General features: G+C 46.9%; 1 protein-coding gene across 1 annotated transcript in view; it reads left to right on the top strand.

Annotated features, from left to right (window-relative positions):
- Window positions 1–21,153, top strand: part of LOC122923160 (solute carrier family 41 member 1-like) — a 30,359-nt gene extending 9,206 nt beyond the window's left edge. Inside the window, exons 2-11 of the mRNA XM_044273892.1 lie at window positions 5,329–5,657; window positions 16,736–16,843; window positions 16,919–16,990; window positions 18,459–18,603; window positions 18,684–18,830; window positions 18,908–19,052; window positions 19,187–19,266; window positions 19,356–19,490; window positions 19,694–19,842; window positions 20,739–21,153. Coding sequence (XP_044129827.1) covers window positions 5,361–5,657; window positions 16,736–16,843; window positions 16,919–16,990; window positions 18,459–18,603; window positions 18,684–18,830; window positions 18,908–19,052; window positions 19,187–19,266; window positions 19,356–19,490; window positions 19,694–19,842; window positions 20,739–20,924 — 1,464 coding nt within the window. The 5' untranslated portion in view covers window positions 5,329–5,360 and the 3' untranslated portion in view covers window positions 20,925–21,153. The remainder of the gene's footprint in view (window positions 1–5,328; window positions 5,658–16,735; window positions 16,844–16,918; window positions 16,991–18,458; window positions 18,604–18,683; window positions 18,831–18,907; window positions 19,053–19,186; window positions 19,267–19,355; window positions 19,491–19,693; window positions 19,843–20,738) is intronic.
- Window positions 21,154–21,835: the final 682 nt, after the last annotated feature.

Below are 21,835 nucleotides of genomic sequence, written 5' to 3'. Positions count from 1 at the left end.
CACACGACCGTATGGCGTTTTCAGTGTTTTGCGGGCCGTTTTTATCGGATCAGTTTTCCAGTTTTTTGTTTCAGTAGTGTTTCCGGTTCAGTTCCGTTTTTCCGCATGGCATATACAGTTTACAGTAATTACATAGGAAAAATTGGGCTGTGCATAACAATTTTCAATAGATGGTTCCGCAAAATCGTAACGCATACGGAAGACATACGGAGTACATTCCGCATGTGTTTTTTTTTTTTTTTGCAGACCTATTGACTTGAATGGAGCCACGGAACATGATTTGCGGGCAATAATAGGACATGTTTTGTCTTTCAATGGAATGGAAAAACGGAAATATGGAAACGGAATGCATACGGAGACACTTCAGTTTTTTGGGCTGACCCATTGAAATGAATGGTTCAGTATAAGGGTCCGTTCACACGTCCGCAATTCTGTTCCGCATTTTGCGGAATGGAATTGCGGACCCATTCATTTCTATGGGGCTGCACGATGTGCTGGCCGGATTCGTAATTGCGGATCCGCACTTCCAGGTGCGCAATTCCGTTCCCGAAAAAAAATAGAACATGTCCTATTCTTGTCTGCAATTGCAGACAAGATTAGGCATTTTCTATTCAGTGCCAGCAATGTGCGGTCTGCGACGTGTGAATGGACCCTTAGTAACGCATACTGAACGCAAAAAACGTTTGTGTGCATGAGCCCTAAGGGAGGGGCGGAGACATCAGTGCTTTACATGGGTGCTCTGGCGGCGTGATGGCACAATACTGTAGTAATAATGGAGGACACGAGTATCACACCGCCATATATTATGTACAAGATTTTTAAAACAATTTATTTAAAATGTTTAATGCCCATTCAGATGGAGGGTGGGTATCGTACTGGTGCCAAAAACTCTCAACTCTACTCACTGGCATTGAGTGTGGGGGGGGGGGGGGTAGTACGTGGCGCCCTGCCAAATGAAGGTTCAGTCTGGAGCCAATAGAGAGGAATCCCAAGTGGTGCCCCGCACCTGCCCCCCAATAACGTCTACAAGTCCTAATATCGCTGTTTATTCATTGTATAATGGAAAGCTATGCAGTTTTTTTTCTTTCTTTCAAGTTCTCAATATTTTCAAAATCTCTGCTTGCTGTTATTCTTGTTTCCACAAAGGGTAGGTTCACATGTGACAGATTGAAATCAGCGTCAAATCTGGCAACAATCCGTTTCCACTGCGTGTGAGTAGGATTTCAGCAGCTCCTTTCACATGCAACAGAAATGTTATCGTCAGCGTTTAACAATTTCTGCCATAAAAATAAGTAGGATGCAGGCGGAAATGGCGAGGATTAGGGTTCGTTCACACAGCGATTTTGGCCACGACAGCAACCAAAGATCGCATTGTAGCAGGACCGCCATAGGAACTAGAGGAGTTGCATGAACCAACAGCCTCTAAAAAAAATGACGGACACATCTGTTGTTAAAAGTCGCCTATTTTTATGGACTGTCCAGAAATATCCCTGGTCGTGCTGCGACCCCATTCGTTCCTGTGGCAGCCCGGCTACACTGCGATCTGTGGTCGCACGACAGATGTAGTCGATCCCTGAGCAACGGAGAAAGTCCCTGTGTGGGTCTGCTGCAAACCGCGGCGCGTCCGAGGCAGAAATCTGAGCGTCAGCTTTGGACTTGGATCTTGTAGTAAAAGACATTTTGGATGCTCAATATGTGAGTGTGGACACAGCCTTACAGACCTAATATTCCTCACAGGTGAAGGTTTGTTACAATGGTATCACAGTCAGTCCTCTGTGCGATCCGCTCATCGGCGGCAGACACCCCTCACCTGTCCTGCTAGTTTGTTACAATGTATCAGAGCAAGAAACATGTATCTGGGTCGCAGGTAACTCCACACCTGATACACTTGTTGCAAACCATCAACTGTGAGAAGTAAAAGGTCTAACCCTGGGTTCACACCTGAGCGTACCTCAAACGCGCGTAAAACGTTTTTACGCGCGTTTTTTGTAATAGTAAACGCGCGTTTGTGTCATTGACTGCAGTGTCCTATGGCCACAAACGCGCGTCAAAACGCCCCAAAGAAGCTCAAGTACTTGTTTGAGCGTCGGGCGTTTTACAGCGCGTTCGTACGCGCTGTAAAACGCCCAGGTGTGAACCATTCCCATAGGGAAGCATTGGATTTCATGTCTTGAGCGTTTTACAGCGCGTTTGAACGCGCTGTAAAACGCTCAGGTGTGAACCCAGGGTAAGGGATTTTGATCCTCTGGATGTAAACAGAATGTTCCCATTCACTGACAGCAAGCTGAGATGTTAAGGAATTGAAAATAATGTATTTTTGAACGTGTGCTGTCTGTGGGACCTTCCCAGGTATCTGTACCCACGATTGGATGTAATATTATATACAGTGGGGGAGATTGCTCAAAATTGGCGTAAAAGCTTAGTTGTCTATATCGACCAATCAGATTCCACCTGTCATTTTTTGGGAAAATGGTGGAATCTGATTGGATGCTATGATCAGCTAAGGCTACTTTCACACTTGCGGCAGAGGATTCCGGCGGGCAGTTCCATCACCGGAACTGCCCACCGGATCCGGCAATATGGACGCAAACTGATGGCATTTGTCAGACAGATCAGGATCCTGATCCGTATGACAAATGCATTGAAATGGCGGATCCGTCTCTCCGGTGTCATCCAGAAAAACGGATCCGGCATTTATTTTTTTCACATTTTTTTCGGTCAGAACATGCGCACACCGCAATGCCGGATCTGTTTTGCCAGGACACTCGGGGCCGGATCCGGCATTAATGCATGTCAATGGGAAAAAATACCAGATCGGGCATTCCGGCAAGTGTTCCGGAATTTTGGACGGAGATAAAACCGTAGCATGCTGCAGTATTTTCTCCGTCCTGAAAAGGCAAAAAGACTGAGCTGAAGACATCCTGATGCCTCCTGAACGGATCGCTCTCCATTCAGAATGCATTGGGATAAAACTGATCAGTTCTTTTCCGGTATTGAGCCCCTAGGACGGAACTCGATACCGGAAAAGAATAACGCTAGTGTGAAAGTAGCCTTAGCCACTTGTCCTTTACACCAGTTTTGATAAACTTCTCCAGTCTTCATTCAGAGCAGCAATCTGCACGAGGCCGGCCGCTCGTTGTCTTCCTGTCACTTCATCTTCTGTGCTCCACGTGGAGCGGGTGCGCGCTGGTCGGAGGACGCCATAGGGAGGGCCCCGGCTCATAGACAGGTGCAGATGTATTTTTATCATCTGAGATCATCTGGGAGGCTCCTCTGGAACTGGATCCTGACAGTGAATCTGGGGCACTGGTGCAGGGCGGTTGTCAGCAGGGGCTGTATCGGGTGGTAGACCAGTGTCTCATTCACACATTAAGCCGTGCAGGTCCCATTAATTGTCCCCCTATTCCTGGACCCCCCCCCCCCCCCCTGATCACTGCATTGGGCCTCATTTGAAACAACTCTCCAGACCTGTCAATGAATATAAAGGGTTAACCCTAGAAACTCTAAACTTAACTGCCAATTAATTTTGGGTGCACCCCTAGACCCTCCAAATAATCTAGAGCAGGGAGGCTCAACCTGCGGCCCTCCAGCTGTTGTAAAACTACAACTCTCACCATGCCCTTCTGTAGGCTGTCCGGGAATGATGGGAGTTGTAGTTTTGCAACAGCTGGAGGGCCGCAGGTTGAGCATGCCTGATCTAGGGCAGTGATGGCGAACCTTTTAGAGACCGAGTGCCCGAACTGCAACCCAAAACCCACTTATTTATTGCAAAGCGCCAACCGGGTAACGTAACCTAAATACTAAAAAATACCGTCCAAGTTAAGCTGTGGGGCGCGGCTTAACACAGGCCCCGGTAACAGGAATGCCCCCTTGTATTAAAACTGTCCCAGTATTGACTCCCAGTATTAATAAAGCCCCCATTAGTGGCGCCCAGAATTAATATGGCCCCCAGTAAAATTAATGCCCCCATTAGTGCCCCCCTAGTATTATTATTCATTCGCAGCTCCCAGTATTATTAATGCCCCCGGACCCTTCCACCACTCTTTTTTAACAAAAAAATAAAATAAATAGAACTCGCCTCATCCATTGATCGCGCCGCGGTGAACTCTCGCTGCTCACGGGATGCGCAGGACAAGACCTCGGCCCCAGAATGATGATGTTTTCGCGGGTCCTGCTGCTTCCAGTCAATGCTACGAAACGTCATCACGCTGGAGGGCAGCTCTTGTCCTGCGCATCCAGTGAGCAGCGAGCGCTCCCCGCGGCGCGATCAATGGATGAGGTGAGTTCTATTTATTTTATTTTTTAACACAAGCAGAAGAGGGGGAGTAATGGGCGCGCCACAGAGTATTGGTACACAGGTGGCAGCACTACACATGGCCCACAAAGAGCCGGGTGCCCACAGAGAGGGTTCTGAGCACCCCCTCTGGCATCCGTGCCATAGGTTCGCCACCACTGATCTAGGGGGACACTAGAAGAACCTCCAAACCTAATTGCCTGTAAGCATATAGTGCACCCCAAGACTTTCCAAACTTAAAGGGGTTGTCTCATCATAGACAATGGGGGCATATCGCTAGGATATGCTCCCATTATCGGTGGGACCCGCACCTATATTGAGAATGGAGCCCCGCAAGGTGGTGGCTGGAAGACTCCGGTCCGGCCACCGCCAAGCTGGCTCCCCATAGAAGTGAATGGGAGCGCACCGCACATGACCGGCCACCGCTCCCATTCACGTCTATGGGCTCGACGGAAATAGCCAAGCCAGCACTCAGCTATTTTCGCCGGCCCCATAGAAAATGAATGGAGGGCGGCTGCGCATGCGCAGTGTGCCCTCCTTCACTTTCAGGGCTTTGTTCTTGATATAGTTGCGGGTCCCGCACCTATAAGACAATGGGGGCATATCCTAGCCATAAGCCCCCATTGTCTGTTATGAGACAACCCCTTTAATTGCCAGTGAATCTAGGGGGCATAAAACCAAATTGCCCATAATCATAGAGTGAACCCCTACACTCTCCACACCTAACTACAATAGAAATATGGGGGCACCCATTGCCAGTAAAAATAGGTGGGGGGGACGGGTAGAATTCACCCTAACGGCCAATGCATTTAGGAGAGCATCTCATGAACATTCAAAGATCAAGACTTTCAAATTGGCAGCCTGGCAAGGTGGGCACATCACCCATTTGTGGAGTGAAGCAGAGGCTTACTTGTGGCGTCCTCTCATGAGAGCCCAGGCTCTCTTCCAATGAATTAAAATAATTATTGATTTTTTTTGTTTGTTTTTTTTTAATCAGTTTTTGTAATCAGTAAACAAAACCATTATCTCTGCAGAGTGACAGGTCCCCGTGCCCGACCAGGTCACCATGAAGGGTGAGGAGACGCGGCAGAGGAGGAAGGAGGGCCGAGCCAGGAATGGAGAGCACACCAGAAACAGAGCAAAGAACAAAGGCAAACAGAATGAGAACCGAGGCGTCCACAGAGCGATTGTGGAAGACGATCTGCCACTCATTCCAGAAAAGCGCCCCCCTCCAGAGAAGAAGGTTCCCATGGCCAGACCAGGAGATGAGTCCTCTGTCTCCATCACCCTGCAGGTGGTGTTCCCCTACCTGTTGGCAGGGCTGGGCATGGTGATGGCTGGCATGGTGCTGGATGTGGTGCAGGTAGGAGAAGCAGAACATTGTTGCTGTTACATTGTATCACTTCTGTTTGTCAGATTTCCCACATGTCACAAAGTAACTTGGTTTTATAAAAGTGACAGTCAGAGGATGGATACAAGGAGACTTCAGAGTCACTATTCCAGTAAAACGTGGGGGTGTGAATACTTGTTATAGGCATTGTTGGGGTATGGGGGGGGGGGGGGGGTGTACTGGTGTAATTTCACCCACAGCTCACAAAAAGGTTCGGCCTGAAATTTATTTTAGGTCTCCTTTAATTCTGCTTGGCAGCGGGAACAGGTCACCCTACCCCCTGTTATCAGATAAGGCCCTGGCGGACAGCGTGTGCTCATGCCAGTGACTTGTCAGCTTAGCGAGGCCGACACGTGGCTGGGTGCACTGGGAAAACAAGCGTCACAAGAAAACGGAGAGTGAATGAAGACGGCACACTCATCTGTGGTCAGCTGCTCCCAGCCCCTGACTGACACCGTACAGATTGAAGCCTTATAAAGTGACAGCCATTACTTTATGAATGGTGGTGGTCCGACCACTGGGGCCCCTATGATTCTGAGAATGTATTCCCTGCATAGCTTTCTCTGTACATAGGAGCAGTATTATAGTAGTTATATTCTTGTACATAGGAGCAGTATTATAGCAGTTATATTCTTGTACATAGGAGCAGTATTATAGTAGTTATATTCTTGTCCATAGGAGCAGTATTATAGTAGTTATATTCTTGTCCATAGAAGCAGTATTATAGTAGTTATATTCTTGTACATAGGAGCAGTATTATAGTAGTTATATTCTTGTACATAGGAGTAGTATTATAGTAGTTATATTCTTGTCCATAGGAGCAGTATTATAGTAGTTATATTCTTGTACATAGGAGGCAGTATTATAGTAGTTATATTCTTGCACATAGGGCGCAGTATTATAGTAGTTATATTCTTGCACATAGGAGCAGTATTATAGTAGTTATATTCTTGTACATAGGGCGCAGTATTATAGTAGTTATATTCTTGCACATAGGAGCAGTATTATAGTAGTTATATTCTTGTACATAGGAGCAGTATTATAGTAGTTATATTCTTGTACATAGGAGCAGTATTATAGCAGTTATATTCTTGTACATAGGAGCAGTATTATAGTAGTTATATTCTTGTACATAGGAGGCAGTATTATAGCAGTTATATTCTTGCACATAGGGCGCAGTATTATAGTAGTTATATTCTTGTACATAGGAGCAGTATTATAGTAGTTATATTCTTGTATATAGGAGCAGTATTATAGTAGTTATATTCTTGTACATAGGAGCAGTATTATAGTAGTTATATTATTGTACATAGGAGCAGTATTATAGTAGTTATATTCTTGTACATAGGAGCAGTATTATAGTAGTTATATTCTTGTACATAGGAGCAGTATTATAGTAGTTATATTCTTGTACATATGAGCAGTATTATAGTAGTTATATTCTTGTACATAGGAGGCAGTATTATAGTAGTAATATTCCTGTACATAGGAGCAGTATTATAGTAGTAATATTATTGTACATAGGAGCAGTATTATAGTAGTTATATTATTGTACATAGGAGCAGTATTATAGTAGTTATATTCTTGTACATAGGAGCAGTATTATAGTAGTTATATTATTGTACATAGGAGCAGTATTATAGTAGTTATATTCTTGTAACTATTGCTGATGTACTACAGTGTCTTGAAAAAGTACCGTAATCATATCCCTTCAACTTTTCCAAATTTTTCATGTTACATCCACAAAATTAAATAAATTTAATTGTGATTTTATGTGATAGACCAACACAAAGTAGAACGCATGTGTGAAGTGAAAAGAAAATTATTCATTGTTTTCAAAAAATTTAAGAAATAAAAGCCAAAAGATTGCCTTGTATTTAGCTTCATCCATCTTCCCATCACCTCTGACCAGCTTCCCTGTCCCCACTGAAGAAAAGCTTCCCCGTAGCATGATGCTGCCACCACCATGTTTCACGGTAGGCATGGTATGTTCAGGGTGATGTGCAGGGTAGGGTTGGACGATATCAAAAATATTCAGACGATAACGATATTAAAAAATTTATCGCGATAACGATATATATCGCGATAAATACCGTTTAAAAGAAAACAACACAAGGAGACGTTACACTGTATGGGGGCAGCCACAAGGAGACGTTATAATGTATGGGGGCAGCCACAAGGAGACGTTACACTGTATGGGGGCAGCCACAAGGAGACATTACACTGTATGGGGGCAGCCACAAGGAGACGTTACACTGTATGGGGGCAGCCACAAGGAGACATTATACTGTATGGGGGCAGACACAAGGAGACGTTATACTGTATGGGGGCAGCCACAAGGAGACGTTATACTGTATGGGGCAGCCACAAGGAGACATTGGGGCAGCCACAAGGAGACGTTACACTGTATGGGGGCAGCCACAAGGAGACGTTATACTGTATGGGGCAGCCACAAGGAGACGTTACACTGTATGGGGGCAGCCACAAGGAGACGTTATAATGTATGGGGGCAGCCACAAGGAGACGTTATAATGTATGGGGGCAGCCACAAGGAGACGTTACACTGTATGGGGGCAGCCACAAGGAGACGTTATAATGTATGGGGGCAGCCACAAGGAGACGTTACACTGTATGGGGGCAGCCACAAGGAGACATTACACTGTATGGGGGCAGCCACAAGGAGACGTTACACTGTATGGGGGCAGCCACAAGGAGACGTTACACTGTATGGGGGCAGCCACAAGGAGACGTTACACTGTATGGGGGCAGCCACAAGGAGACGTTACACTGTATGGGGGCAGCCACAAGGAGACATTATACTGTATGGGGGCAGCCACAAGGAGACGTTATACTGTATGGGGGCAGCCACAAGGAGACGTTACACTGTATGGGGGCAGCCACAAGGAGACGTTACACTGTATGGGGGCAGCCACAAGGAGACGTTACACTGTATGGGGGCAGCCACAAGGAGACGTTACACTGTATGGGGGCAGCCACAAGGAGACATTATACTGTATGGGGGCAGACACAAGGAGACGTTATACTGTATGGGGGCAGCCACAAGGAGACGTTATACTGTATGGGGCAGCCACAAGGAGACATTGGGGCAGCCACAAGGAGACGTTACACTGTATGGGGGCAGCCACAAGGAGACGTTATACTGTATGGGGCAGCCACAAGGAGACGTTACACTGTATGGGGGCAGCCACAAGGAGACGTTATAATGTATGGGGGCAGCCACAAGGAGACGTTATAATGTATGGGGGCAGCCACAAGGAGACGTTACACTGTATGGGGGCAGCCACAAGGAGACGTTATAATGTATGGGGGCAGCCACAAGGAGACGTTACACTGTATGGGGGCAGCCACAAGGAGACATTACACTGTATGGGGGCAGCCACAAGGAGACGTTACACTGTATGGGGGCAGCCACAAGGAGACGTTACACTGTATGGGGGCAGCCACAAGGAGACGTTACACTGTATGGGGGCAGCCACAAGGAGACGTTACACTGTATGGGGGCAGCCACAAGGAGACATTATACTGTATGGGGGCAGCCACAAGGAGACGTTATACTGTATGGGGGCAGCCACAAGGAGACGTTACACTGTATGGGGGCAGCCACATTATACTGTATGGGGGCAGCCACAAGGAGACGTTATACTGTATGGGGGCAGCCACAAGGAGACGTTATACTGTATGGGGCAGCCACAAGGAGACATTGGGGCAGCCACAAGGAGACATTATACTGTATGGGGCAGCCACAAGGAGATGTTATACTGTATGGGGGAAGCCACAAGGAGACGTTATACTGTATGGGGTCGCCACAAGGAGACATTATACTGTATGGGGGCAGCCACAAGGAGACGTTATACTGTATGGGGGCAGCCACAAGGAGACATACTGTATGGGGGGCCACAAGGAGACGTTACACTGTATGGGGGCAGCCACAAGGAGACATTATACTGTATGGGGGAAGCCACAAGGAGACATTATACTGTATGGGGGCAGCCACAAGGAGACATTATACTGTATGGGGGCAGCCACAAGGAGACGTTACACTGTATGGGGGCAGCCACAAGGAGACATACTGTATGGGGGGCCACAAGGAGACGTTACACTGTATGGGGGCAGCCACAAGGAGACGTTATACTGTATGGGGGCAGCTACAAGGAGACGTTATACTGTATGGGGGCAGCCACAAGGAGACGTTACACTGTATGGGGGCAGCCACAAGGAGACATTATACTGTATGGGGGAAGCCACAAGGAGACATTATACTGTATGGGGGAAGCCACAAGGAGACATTATACTGTATGGGGGCAGCCACAAGGAGACGTTACACTGTATGGGGGCAGCCACAAGGAGACGTTACACTGTATGGGGGCAGCCACAAGGAGACGTTATACTGTATGGGGGCAGCCACAAGGAGACGTTATACTGTATGAGGCAGCCACAAGGAGACATTGGGGCAGCCACAAGGAGACATTATACTGTATGGGGGCAGCCACAAGGAGATGTTATACTGTATGGGGGGCCACAGGGAGACGTTATACTGTATGGGGGCAGCCACAAGGAGACATTATACTGTATGGGGGCAGCCTCAACGAGACGTTATACTGTATGGGGGCAGCCACAAGGAGACATACTGTATGGGGGGCCACATGGAGACGTTATACTGTATGGGGGCAGCCACATGGAGACGTTATACTGTATGGGGGGCCACAAGGAGACGTTACACTGTATGGGGGGCCACAAGGAGACATTATCAGTGCTCCAGACAAAAAAAATGACCAGGAGCCATTGGCTCCTAAACTAAAAAATTTAGGAGCCAAATTACATTTTTTTGTCGCCAAATTTAAAATGCATATAATTTAAAAAAAAAAGGACTTTGAGAAGATGAGACGCAGGTCACAGTAGTGAGCCAGCACTACATATAGGAGAAAACCACAGAGCTCTCACATCCAGGGACATCTGTTACGGCCTTCACCGAGCAGAAATATTTTTTATATTTGAATAGCTCACACTTTTTGGGACGTGGCGATATGTAATATGTTTATTGTTTATGGTTTGTAAATTTTATATGTAAAACTGGGAAGGGAGCCATTTAAACTTTTAGTATTTTGGTGTTTTTTTTGTTTGTTTTTTAAACTTTTTATTTAATAACCATTTCTTCCCTTAGGGACTAGAACCTGGATCTTTTCATGCCTTGTGCTATTCACCCTGCTAGATCTCGATCAGGGTGAATAGGATCTCACACATCTCCCGGCTGCCCTGTCACTGTGCACACAGCAGCAGGGAGCTGAACATGGCAGCCAGGGCTCCAGTAGCGTCCTGCCTGCCATGGTAACGATCTGAGCCCCAGCAGTGTAATCTGCCACTGCCACCAATGGAGGGGATGGGACCCTGTGGCCACTATATAACAATGGGGGGGGGGCACACTGCACCACCAATTAATGTAATTAAACAGGACCTTTCGTGGGTCCAAAGAATATGAACTTAGTAGTAGGCTGCATAGAGCGGCGCCCAGGGATCTAAGTGCACTTACTATTATTCCTGGGCGCCGCTCCGTTCACCCGCTGTGGCCCCCGGTATTTTCAACATTCAGAGCAAGGAGGAGGAGACGCCAGTGTCTCTCCAGCTCCATGACAGCAGCGCTGTTTTTTTTCTCCCTGGCTCTGAGCTCTGCGCTCTGATTGGTCAGCGCTGCTGTCATAGAGACGGAGAGACACTGGCGCCTCCTCCTCCTTGCTCTGAATGTTGAAAATACCGGGGGCCACAGCGGGTGAACGGAGCGGCGCCCAGGAATAATAGTAAGTGCACTTAGATCCCTGGGCGCCGCTCTATGCAGCCTGCTACTAAGTTCATATTCTTTGGACCCATTAAAGGTCCTCTCTAACTCCTTTATACAATTGTCTGCAGCGGTATCACAGACCCGGCACCCGGCCTCAATAACAGGGCATGCGATCTGTGGCACCTGAGTGGTTAATTGCTGTGGATCGCATGCCCTGTTATTGAGGCCGGGTCTGTGATACCGCTGCCTATACTTATGTTTTACATTCATTGGTGGCGCAGTGGCGACAGCTCCTCCCCTCCCTGCTATCTCCCCATTGGTGGTAGAGGCGGCCGCGTCACAGTGGAGAGGGAGGGACTCCTTCCTTCTCCACTGTGCTACTAGTACTGAAGAGAACGTAGGCTGCGCGGGATCGCGGCGGTACAGTCGCAAATGGACGACAAGACTAAAAAGTCTTGTCGCCATCTGGAGCCCTGAACGAGGGCAGCCGCGGACTCCGTTTTTAAAGGCAATGACGTCAGAAAATATACCGCGGTATTTAGGAAACAGCGATATCGCCATATCGCCGTTTTTTTAATACCGCGGTATATCGTCATACCGGTATATCGCCCAACCCTAGTGCAGGGTTAGTTTTCTACCACACATTGCATTTTGCACTTGGGCCAAAAGGTTCCACTTTGGTCTCATCTGTCCAGAGCACCTTCTTCTACATGTTCGCTTTGTCCACTACATGGTTTGTGGCAAACTGCAAACAGGACTTCTTATGGCTTGCTTTCAAAAATGTCTTTCTTCTTGCCACTCTTCCATAAAGGTCAGATTTGTAGAGAACACAAATAATAGTTGTCCTGTGGACAGGTTCTCCCACTTGATCTGTGGATCTCTGCAGCTACACCAGAGTGACCATTGGCCTCTTGGCTGCTTCCCTAATTAGTGCTCTCTTTGCCTAGTCTGTAAGTCTAGGGCAGTGATGGCGAACCTATGGCACGGGTGCCAGAGGCGGCACTCAGAGCCCTCTCTGTGGGCACCCACACCTTGGAAAAAGTCTATGGCGTACCAATATGCTTTAGACTTTTCAGGCCATTCATCAGCACAGGACGCACTATGAACAGCACAGGCAGCGCACTGAATGTAGGCTATTAAGCTATTATAGCTAAATGATGAAGTACATGGAAGATATACTATATTGGTATTCAGGTTAAATTGCTGTGTTGGCACTTTGCGATAAATAAGTGGGTATTTGGTTGCAGTTTGGGCACTCGGTCTCTAAAAGGTTCACCATCACTGGTCTAGGGGGACGACCATGTCTTGGTAGGTTTGCAGTTGTGCCATACTCATTCCATTTTAGGATTATAGATTGAACAGTGCTCGATGTTCAGAGCTTGAGATAGTTTTTTTTTATAACCTAACCCTGCTTTACGCTTCTCCACAATTTTATCCCTGACCTGTCTAGGGTGTTCCTTTTTTTCATGATGCTGTTTGATCACTAATGTTTTCTAACAAACCTCTGAGAAGAGATCAGCTGTATTAATACTGAGAATACATTACACACGGGTGGACTCTATTTAGTAATTAGGTGACTTCTGAAAGCAATTGGTCACACTGGATTTCATTTAGGAGTAACAGAGTGCAGGGACTGAATACAAATGCACCCACACATTTCAGATTTTTATTTATCAAACATTTTGAAAACCATGTATAATTTTCTTTTCACTTCACACATACTTGCTACTTTGTGTTGGTCTATCATATAAAATCCCAATAAAATATATTTAAGTTTGTGGGTGGAAAGGTCCTACCAATATCAGTTATTTGGTGTCAGTCTTTTTATTAACCAGCACTTTTTTTGCTTTGTTTGATCTGTGTTCTATTTTATAAACCATTACATTTATTCTGAGTTCAGCTACCTTGGAGAAAGCCTCACCACCAGGATCTTTATCTAGGTTCTCATAAACTAGTGACAAAAAAGTGAGGACATCTGATAAGAATCTCTGGCTGGTGATTGGCTTCTTCCAGGGAGCGCAGTCTACAGATACCGCGCTGAAACACTTCTGACATTACACCTTCTGTCCAGCACAAGAGAGAGTGAATTACTCGTCTTCTGCATTCTTAGTAGAAGTCGCCTATTCCTTATAACTGAAGGAGGAAACTATGCTGACATCCCACTGATAGGCTGAAGGCGTGGAGCGAGACGGTCACTACGTGACGGCATCCTGGATCTTGTGCTGGAAAGATATGCCGCACATGTATAGCTCTGCACGTGTGCATTATCAGCGATCACCACACGGTTCATTGTAGCAACTATTATTGCCTAAGGACCTGTAGTCCTCGTGTTCGCAGCTGGTCAGTCAAGTTTTTCAAAATTTTTTCACTTTCATGACATTTGTAGTTGAAACCTGCAGGAGAAAGCAACATTAGAACCCTCAGACCACACTTCAGAAAGTCAGATTTATTTTCTCAAAGGAAATTTTAAAGAGGTTTACTTTGCAAATTCAAAAAGTTTCACCCTCCCGGAGCCGTCGACAAGAGGTTCCCACCAGTTCTAAAAAAGCGGACCATGCAGATCGGCCCAGGTAAACTGACGGACTGCGAGCTTACGTCAGCCATCTCATTCCTTCGTGGACTAATTATGGGCTAAGACGTTTCTGGAAATCCAGGCTCCAGTCCAAAAAGTTTTTAAAACATTTTTGGGAATCTTTCCCTTCAACGTCAATGGATGCAGGTCTTCCCCGGCTCTTTGGAAGATCCTGGAGGCTCCTCAGTTCTGTACAATCCAGGTCGTAAGGCAAAGAAATGGTGGTTACTCACTTGGAACTGGAGTTCTGCTATCACGGGAAGAAGCTGAGAGGATTCAAATGCAAGCTCTCAAGGTTCCCCCACGGGTTTTTTCCGGAGACTGTCTTCTCCATTGCAGCCCAGGTGCTCTTGCCCTTCCTGATGGCCGGACTGGGCATGGTGGCGGCTGGACTGCTGATGGATATCTTTCAAGTACGTACTCCTGAGGGGGCCATGATGATGTTTTTGGGGCTTCCTCGGTCATAATCTGTTGCCCCCAGGTTTGGTGACTCATTAACTAGAGTGCTCCTATTCTTTATAGTGGGCCATAAAGGTTCTGGAATGGCTGAATTACCCCAGATAAATTAGGATTTCTAGTTAGTTTCTTCTTTATAGCGAGTTATAAATGTAATAGAGGAGAGTTTTATCATTATTGCCCCCCCGGCCATATACCAGGCTATCTTCCTTGTGTAATATCATTGCAGTTTACACAATGGTGGATTGGGATAGTGACTTTCCACGACTTTTGCTCTGATGTCCTGAAATCACACCGAGCTCAGTTTACAATCTGGTTATTCAATGTCATGTCCTCCACACCCTTCTGGTTGCATAACTAGGCTGATTGGGCCCTCAGGCTTTGGAAAGTTGGGTAAAAGGACCCTGATGCCCTCCTAGCTTATAAGGTCCACCAGGTTCCACCAAGGTTGGGATGGAAAAGTAGCACTGTGGATGGAGATTGCTTCTAGGGGTTGTCTAGGTTGCTTTCTTCTAAACACAGCTCCCCACCTGTCCACAGGTTGTGTGTGGTATTGCATCTTGACCCTGTTCACTGCAATGAGTTGAGTGGCAAGTGTTCAGGATTTTTGGCCGGAGAGAAATCTGCAGCATGCTGCGGTATATTCTCCGGCCAAAAAACGTAACAGGGACTGAATTGATGCATCCTGAACGGATTGCTCTACATTCAGAATGCATTAGGATAAAACTGATCAGTTTTTTTTCTGGTATTGAGCCCCTAGGATGGAACTCAACACGGAAAACAAAAACGCTAGTGTGAAAGTACCCTAAGGGGTAAAAAACCTGAACATTTTTGGAATTAATTATTCGGTTTTAGACCAAATGTTTCAATCACAGGGATTAGAGTTGGGAAGGTGTGAATGGTGGAAGGATGATGGATGTCAGTCGGTATGCGCGGGGTCATCTACTGATCAGGCTGTGGGGAACCGGAATGATGAGCCTTGTAGTCAAGAGGCAGAAGAATGCTTCAAGAGTCCACCTTACAACCCCCAGTCATACTGATGGCCCGGGGGTCTCCCTCCTCAACATCAGCTGCACTTGCTTGGCCGGTTTGAATGGTTGGAAATGTATATCTTTTTTTCTCCAAGATAGGGTTGTCAGAATCTCGGGAGCCAAGAAGCTTTGTTACTGGGCCACGGGCCTTGGCTGTAGGGGCTGCAGAAGTGGCAGTTGCATCTGGTGCCTAAGGGGGTCCACAGCCCCCTCTGCCACTTGAGAAGACGGCAGTATTATAAATGACAACATGGCAGATATCAGTCTTACACTGGGGTCCAGGAACCTCTGTTAGCACCTAACTTTTTGCATCTGTTTTGTTACATTTTTAGGATCAAACGACTAAAAAAATATTTTTTTTTGTACCAGAGAATGTAAAACAAAGAAGTAGAACGTCCCCATCACATTCTGCCCTAATAGTGTAGGACAAAAAGAGTTTCCTGATCTCAAAAATCCAATATGTTGGGGTTCGGTCTATGGTGTTGTTTCAAGACCTTTTAGCTATACCGTACGATGGGATCAGGAGTGCACTGACCATGGGGCGAGGTAATCACCTCACTTTAAAGGGGACCTCTACTGTAGCTACTTGCATCCACTCAGGGGAGGTGAGAGGTCCTCTTTGAAGGGGGATTCCAGTAGGTACAAGTTATCCACTATCGATTGGTAGGGGTTCTACTGCTGGGACCCCCACCGAGCACGAGAATCCCTGCAGGCTCCCTGCTGCTCGGGGCACCGGTTGCACATGTGTGAAGCCGCTCCATTCATTCCTATGGGAGTGCAGCGCACCACTCTCTGGAATTCCCATACAAATGAATGGTGCAGCTGCCCGCATGTGCAACCGGCTGCCCCGTCATTTCAGGGGAGCAGCAGGAGGTACAGGGCCCCGTTCACGTGATCGGTGGGGGTCACATAGGCAGGACCCCCACCGATCTGATAGTTATCCCCTTTAAGTCGAGGCAGTCCCAGACTGCAGGGGGTGCCGGTCTTACAGGATCAGTCAGTAATGACGGGTCTTGCTGTATTCGGAATTCTTTTCACAGTGCACTAAGGTTCTATTATACAGGCGATGGCTGGTATCCGTGTACGCGCCACCTGACTGGTCCTACTGGTGTATTCACCTATGATGTAAAACAAAATGGTGTTCCCCTTTAAGTGGAGATGATTCCTCACCTTCTGTGTATTATCTCCTCTGTTCCAGCACTGGGATGTCTTCAGGACCATCACAGAGGTCTTCATTCTGGTTCCAGCTTTGGTGGGCCTCAAGGGCAACTTGGAGATGACGCTGGCCTCTCGGCTCTCCACAGCTGTGAGTTTTTGCTTCCAGGGCGGCGGACTTCCATTTTAGCGTCTTGCGTCCTCGCTCACTTTATCCTGTCCACAGGCAAACACAGGACAGCTGGACGACCCCAGCGAGAGATGGAAGATGGCGATCAGTAACTTGGCTTTAATCCAGGTTCGTCATCCCAAACTAAAACAATTATATTTTAATATAAAAGCACTAAAAATAATGTATATTTGCTGAGATAATGGACATTGGAGTCAGTGGTAGCGCCCCCAGTTTTTTTTTTTTATGTGCATTGCTGAGAAAAATGATGTTTTATTATATGCTAATTAGCCTCTAGGAGCAACGGGGGCGTCGCCGTTACACCAAGAGGTTCTGCTCTCTCTGCAGCTGCTGCATCCTCTGCACTTTGATTGACAGGACCAGGCAATATAAACACCATCACACCTGGTCCTGTCAATCAAAGTGCAGGGGGTGGGGCAGAGAGAGCTGAGCCTCTAGGTGTAATGGAAACGCCCCCGTTGCTCCTAGAGGCTCATTTGCATGTATTAAAACATCACTTTTCTCAGTAATGCGGACACATAGGACCGTTTTATTTCTATGGGGCTGTGCACATGAGTGGTGATTTTCATGCATCACTTGTGCGTTGCGTGAAAATCGCAGCATGCTCTACCCCATAGAAGTGAATGGGGCTGCGTGAAAATCGCAAGCATCCGCAAGCAAGTGTGGATGCGGTGCGATTTTCACGCACTGTTGCTAGGAGACGATCGAGATGGGGATCCGATCATTATTATTTTCCCTTATAACATGGTTATAAGGGAAAATAATAGCATTCTGAATACAGAATGCATAGTACAATAGCGCTGGAGGGGTTAAACAAAAATAAAAAATAATTTAACTCGCCCTTAATCCACTTGGTCGCGCAGCCGGCATCTCTTCTGTCTTCTTATTTGCTGTGTGCAGGTAAAGGACCTTTGATGACATCACTGCGCTCATCACATGGCCCACACATGATCTTTTACCATGGTGATGGATCATGTGATGAGCACAGTGATGTCATCAAAGGTCCTTTACCCAGGTCCTGAAGAAAGAACAAAGAAGAGAAGCCGGGCTGCTCGAACAAGTGGATAAGGGTGAGTTAAATTATTTTTATTTTTTTTAACCCCTCCAGCGCTATTGTACTAAGCATTCTGTATTCAGAATGCTATTATTTTCCCTTAGAACCATGTTATAAGGGAAAATAATACAATCTACCAAGCACCTAACCCAAACCTGAACTTCTGTGAAGAAGTTCGGGTTTGGGTACCAAACATGCCGATCTTTTTTACGCGAGTGCAAAACGCATAAAAATGTTTTGCACTCGCGCGGAAAAATCGTGCGTTTTCCCGCGACGCACCCGCATCTTATCTGGCCCGAAACCATGACGCCCGTGTGAAAGAGGCCCATCTATTTTAGAAATGACATTCCTATGGCGGTGCTGAATTGACCCGTTGTGGCGGAGACAACTAAAAGGGACACTTTTACCAAAGCGTCTATAGTCTGGTATCACCATCTGTTGTGCAGGCCATTCACCGCCATATGGCACCATCCTAACGGAACATCCCTGGACTTGAGGCCTTATACTGTTCTGCGGTTGCAGGTTCAGGCCACCGTCGTCGGTCTTTTGGCCGCTGTTGCTGCTATCCTCTTGGGCGCGTTATCTAAAGGTTACGTGGAATTGGACCAGGCCGCCGTCCTCTGTGCCAGCAGCGTGACCACAGCATTCATTGCTGCCCTGTCCTTGGGTAAGACCCGTAATCGCTTGTCTAAATCCCTCTCGTCCCGATGGTCTTTTTGATTTTGCTTCGATCCTTCTGTCCATCAGGTCTGGTGATGGTTGGGGTCATCATTGCCTCTAGGAAGATGGGAATCAACCCTGACAATGTTGCTACCCCCATCGCGGCCAGCCTGGGGGACCTCATCACCCTGTCGTTGCTTGCGGGAATCAGCAGCTTCTTGTTTGACTACAGAGGTACGAGACTGCGACATCTGACAGGTGGAGGCGGGCGCGCGACAGTCTAACCGCGAGGTTTCTTTTGCCCCCACTAGATGTCCAGTACCTCTCTCCATTGATCTGCTCTGTCTTCATCATCCTGATCCCGCTGTGGGTGGCCGTAGCCAAACAGAGCCCGTCCATTGCTGAAGTTTTGAAGTCGGGTTGGCAGCCGGTGATTGTGGCCATGTCGATTAGCAGGTAACGGAAACTGGTGGAGGGGTCTAAATTGTCCTCCATGCAAGACTACATTGGAAATGGGTGAGGTCCCTTGGTTGGGATTAACTAATTGAATTAAATTTTGCATTTCACATTTTTCTTCTGATCTTTTCTAGTTTTGGTGGACTCATCTTAGACAAGACAGTAACGGACCCCAAATTCGAGGGCATGGCGGTTTTCACCCCCGTCATAAACGGTACGGTTAAGCGCTGTTTTTGCCTTTTGAAGGCGCTTGCTGTATTTTACCTCATTATTTAGCTTTTTTTTTTCTGCTTTTGGTCACAGGAGTAGCCGGGAATCTGGTGGCCATTCAGGCAAGTCGGATCTCCACGTTCCTCCATTTCTGGAGCATGCCCGGCGTCTTACCGTACAAGATGAGGCAGCACTGGCCCAACCCTTGCACGACGTTCTTCTCCTCAGGTAGGATCCCAGGGCCTATTATATGGCTGTCACTGCCCTTCCCCCACTCCTCATGGTGGCGCCCACATGATGAGATGATGAGCCTCCCAACGCGAAGAAATAGGCGCTCCACCCCGAAGCATGTTGGGAGGGACACTCCGCATATTATTTGCCCTACGACCTTCGCCAGGTTGTCATTTTCCTCCCGTCTTTGCTTTTTTCAGGTGTTAATTCGAAATCAGCCCGAGTATTACTGCTGCTGGTGGTGCCCGGGCACCTGGTCTTCATGTACACCATCCACCTGCTGCAGGGCGGTCACACCTCCATCACTCTGCTGTTTGTCACCTTCTACCTGGTCGCAGCCTTCCTACAGGTAAGGGAGGAGTCACAAACTAGAGGCGGGCTTCCCGTCATTGGAAATTTGCATATTCAAATTCTCAGATCTGCTCTTAAAGGGAACATATCACTTATATTTATTTTACTAGTTTAAACCAGATACTGATAGATATTCTTTTTTATTTTTATTTTCTGATTGTAGATTTTTTTTTTTTCAGTTCTATTTTTTGTATATGATTATGGGGGCGGCCATCTTTCCTGAGCAGCTGTTAACAACATTGAGCGATATGCTTTACAGCAGCCATCATGGACCTTAGACACAACAGACTGGCAAGGACCTCATTGACTTACATGGGAGAGCTTTGTGAGCATGCTCTGTGACCTATGCAGGGGTCACTGTGCAGGGAGGGGGAGGAGATGAGCTGTGACCATCATTTATTGTGAATGGTGGATCCTGTCTCATATAACATATATATATATATATATATATATATATGTGTGTTACTTGTCATTTTTAATCCTGGCCATGGTGATACTGAGATGACTGCTGAGGAGTGATCTCTACAGAACAGGAAGCGTCAGCCTGTTATGAGCCTGTTAGGAGGGAGAAAGTAATTAACGAAAATTCACTACATTTGTCAAAATTATACGACTAACCGATAGACTTTGTGGTTCAGTTCCTGACTATTTGCAAGATCTCCGCTTGCTGTCACTCATTGGAACCATTAACTGTTTACATCCGTCTCTATCATGTCCAACACAGGTGCAAAAAGAAAGCAACGATACATTGTAACAAGCCCTGCAGCTGTGTGAGCAGTACAGCTTTCATCCTGTGCAAGAATGTTTCCGTTCACTGACAGCACATAAAGGTCTTGTAAATGGAGGATTTAAACCACAAAGTATAACTTTTTATGTATTTTTTTTATATTATAGGTTTGCATCTTACTGTACATAGCTGACCTCATTGTGCGCTTCATGTGGAGAAGAGGCCTGGACCCAGACAACTTTTCCATCCCGTACCTCACCGCCCTCGGCGACCTTCTGGGCACCGGATTCCTGGCTGTCTGCTTCCGGCTTGTCTGGCTCCTTACTGGTGCGGAGTCGAACCTGGGAGACTGAATGGACCGATCCGGATTGGTTTATATTTTTTTCCTTTTTTTTGCTACTAAACTTGCACTTGAAAGGAACAATAGAGGATTTAGTGTCTTCTACCAGACGGACGACTTATCCACTGACCTTTATCATCAGCGAAAAATCTCAGCCGAAACTGCGGATTTATAGAGAAGTATCCAGATATTTTATTTATATAGGAATCGGATGCTGTTTGCAATAAAACCGTGTGCTCTGATGGAATCTTAATGTTGGGGGGTCGGGAAATCTGCTGCCGTAGGGACATAATCCATACATTTAGGGCTCATGCACACAAACTTATATTTTTTTCCAGTGTCTGTTCTGTTTTTTTGCAAACTGTATTTGGAACAATTCACTTCAATGGGTCCGCAAAAAAGATAGAACATGTCCAATTCTTGTCCATTTTGCAGACAAGGATAGGCATTGTTACAATGGATCTGCAAAAAAAAAAATGGATGCATTACGGATGTCACATGGACGTTGTCACGAACCAGTGGGTGTGAACCCACTGTGCCATGTGTCCTACCTCTCAGGGCGTTGTCTAAGTAAACCCCTCGATCTTCACAGTAACCCTGATGGTGGGGATAGACTTTCCCGAGGGGAACACCAGGTCGCTACCTCTTTAGGAGGATAGGCACACGGGGCAGCTGGTTCAGGCGGACCAGGAGGTACCTGAGAAAGGTTCCAGAGGAACAGGCGTTGTCAGCAGGCTGAGTCGTAACCAGGAGCAACAGCGCAGGACCGAAGGATTAGGCAGAGGCGAAGTCAGACAAGCAATAGGGCAGGTAAAGGTCAGGCAATCCGGATCGGCAACAGGAGAGTCAAGGCAAGCAGGCAGGGATCAAACAGGTAGCGGAGTCCAGAAATACAAGTATGAGTCAGGAACACAAGCGGATAAC

Source organism: Bufo gargarizans, unplaced genomic scaffold, assembly GCF_014858855.1.
Source record: "Bufo gargarizans isolate SCDJY-AF-19 unplaced genomic scaffold, ASM1485885v1 original_scaffold_1290_pilon, whole genome shotgun sequence".
Lineage (NCBI taxonomy): Eukaryota > Metazoa > Chordata > Amphibia > Anura > Bufonidae > Bufo > Bufo gargarizans.
The sequence above is the reverse complement of the archived record's forward strand: the minus strand, read 5'-3'. Positions and strand labels throughout refer to the sequence as shown.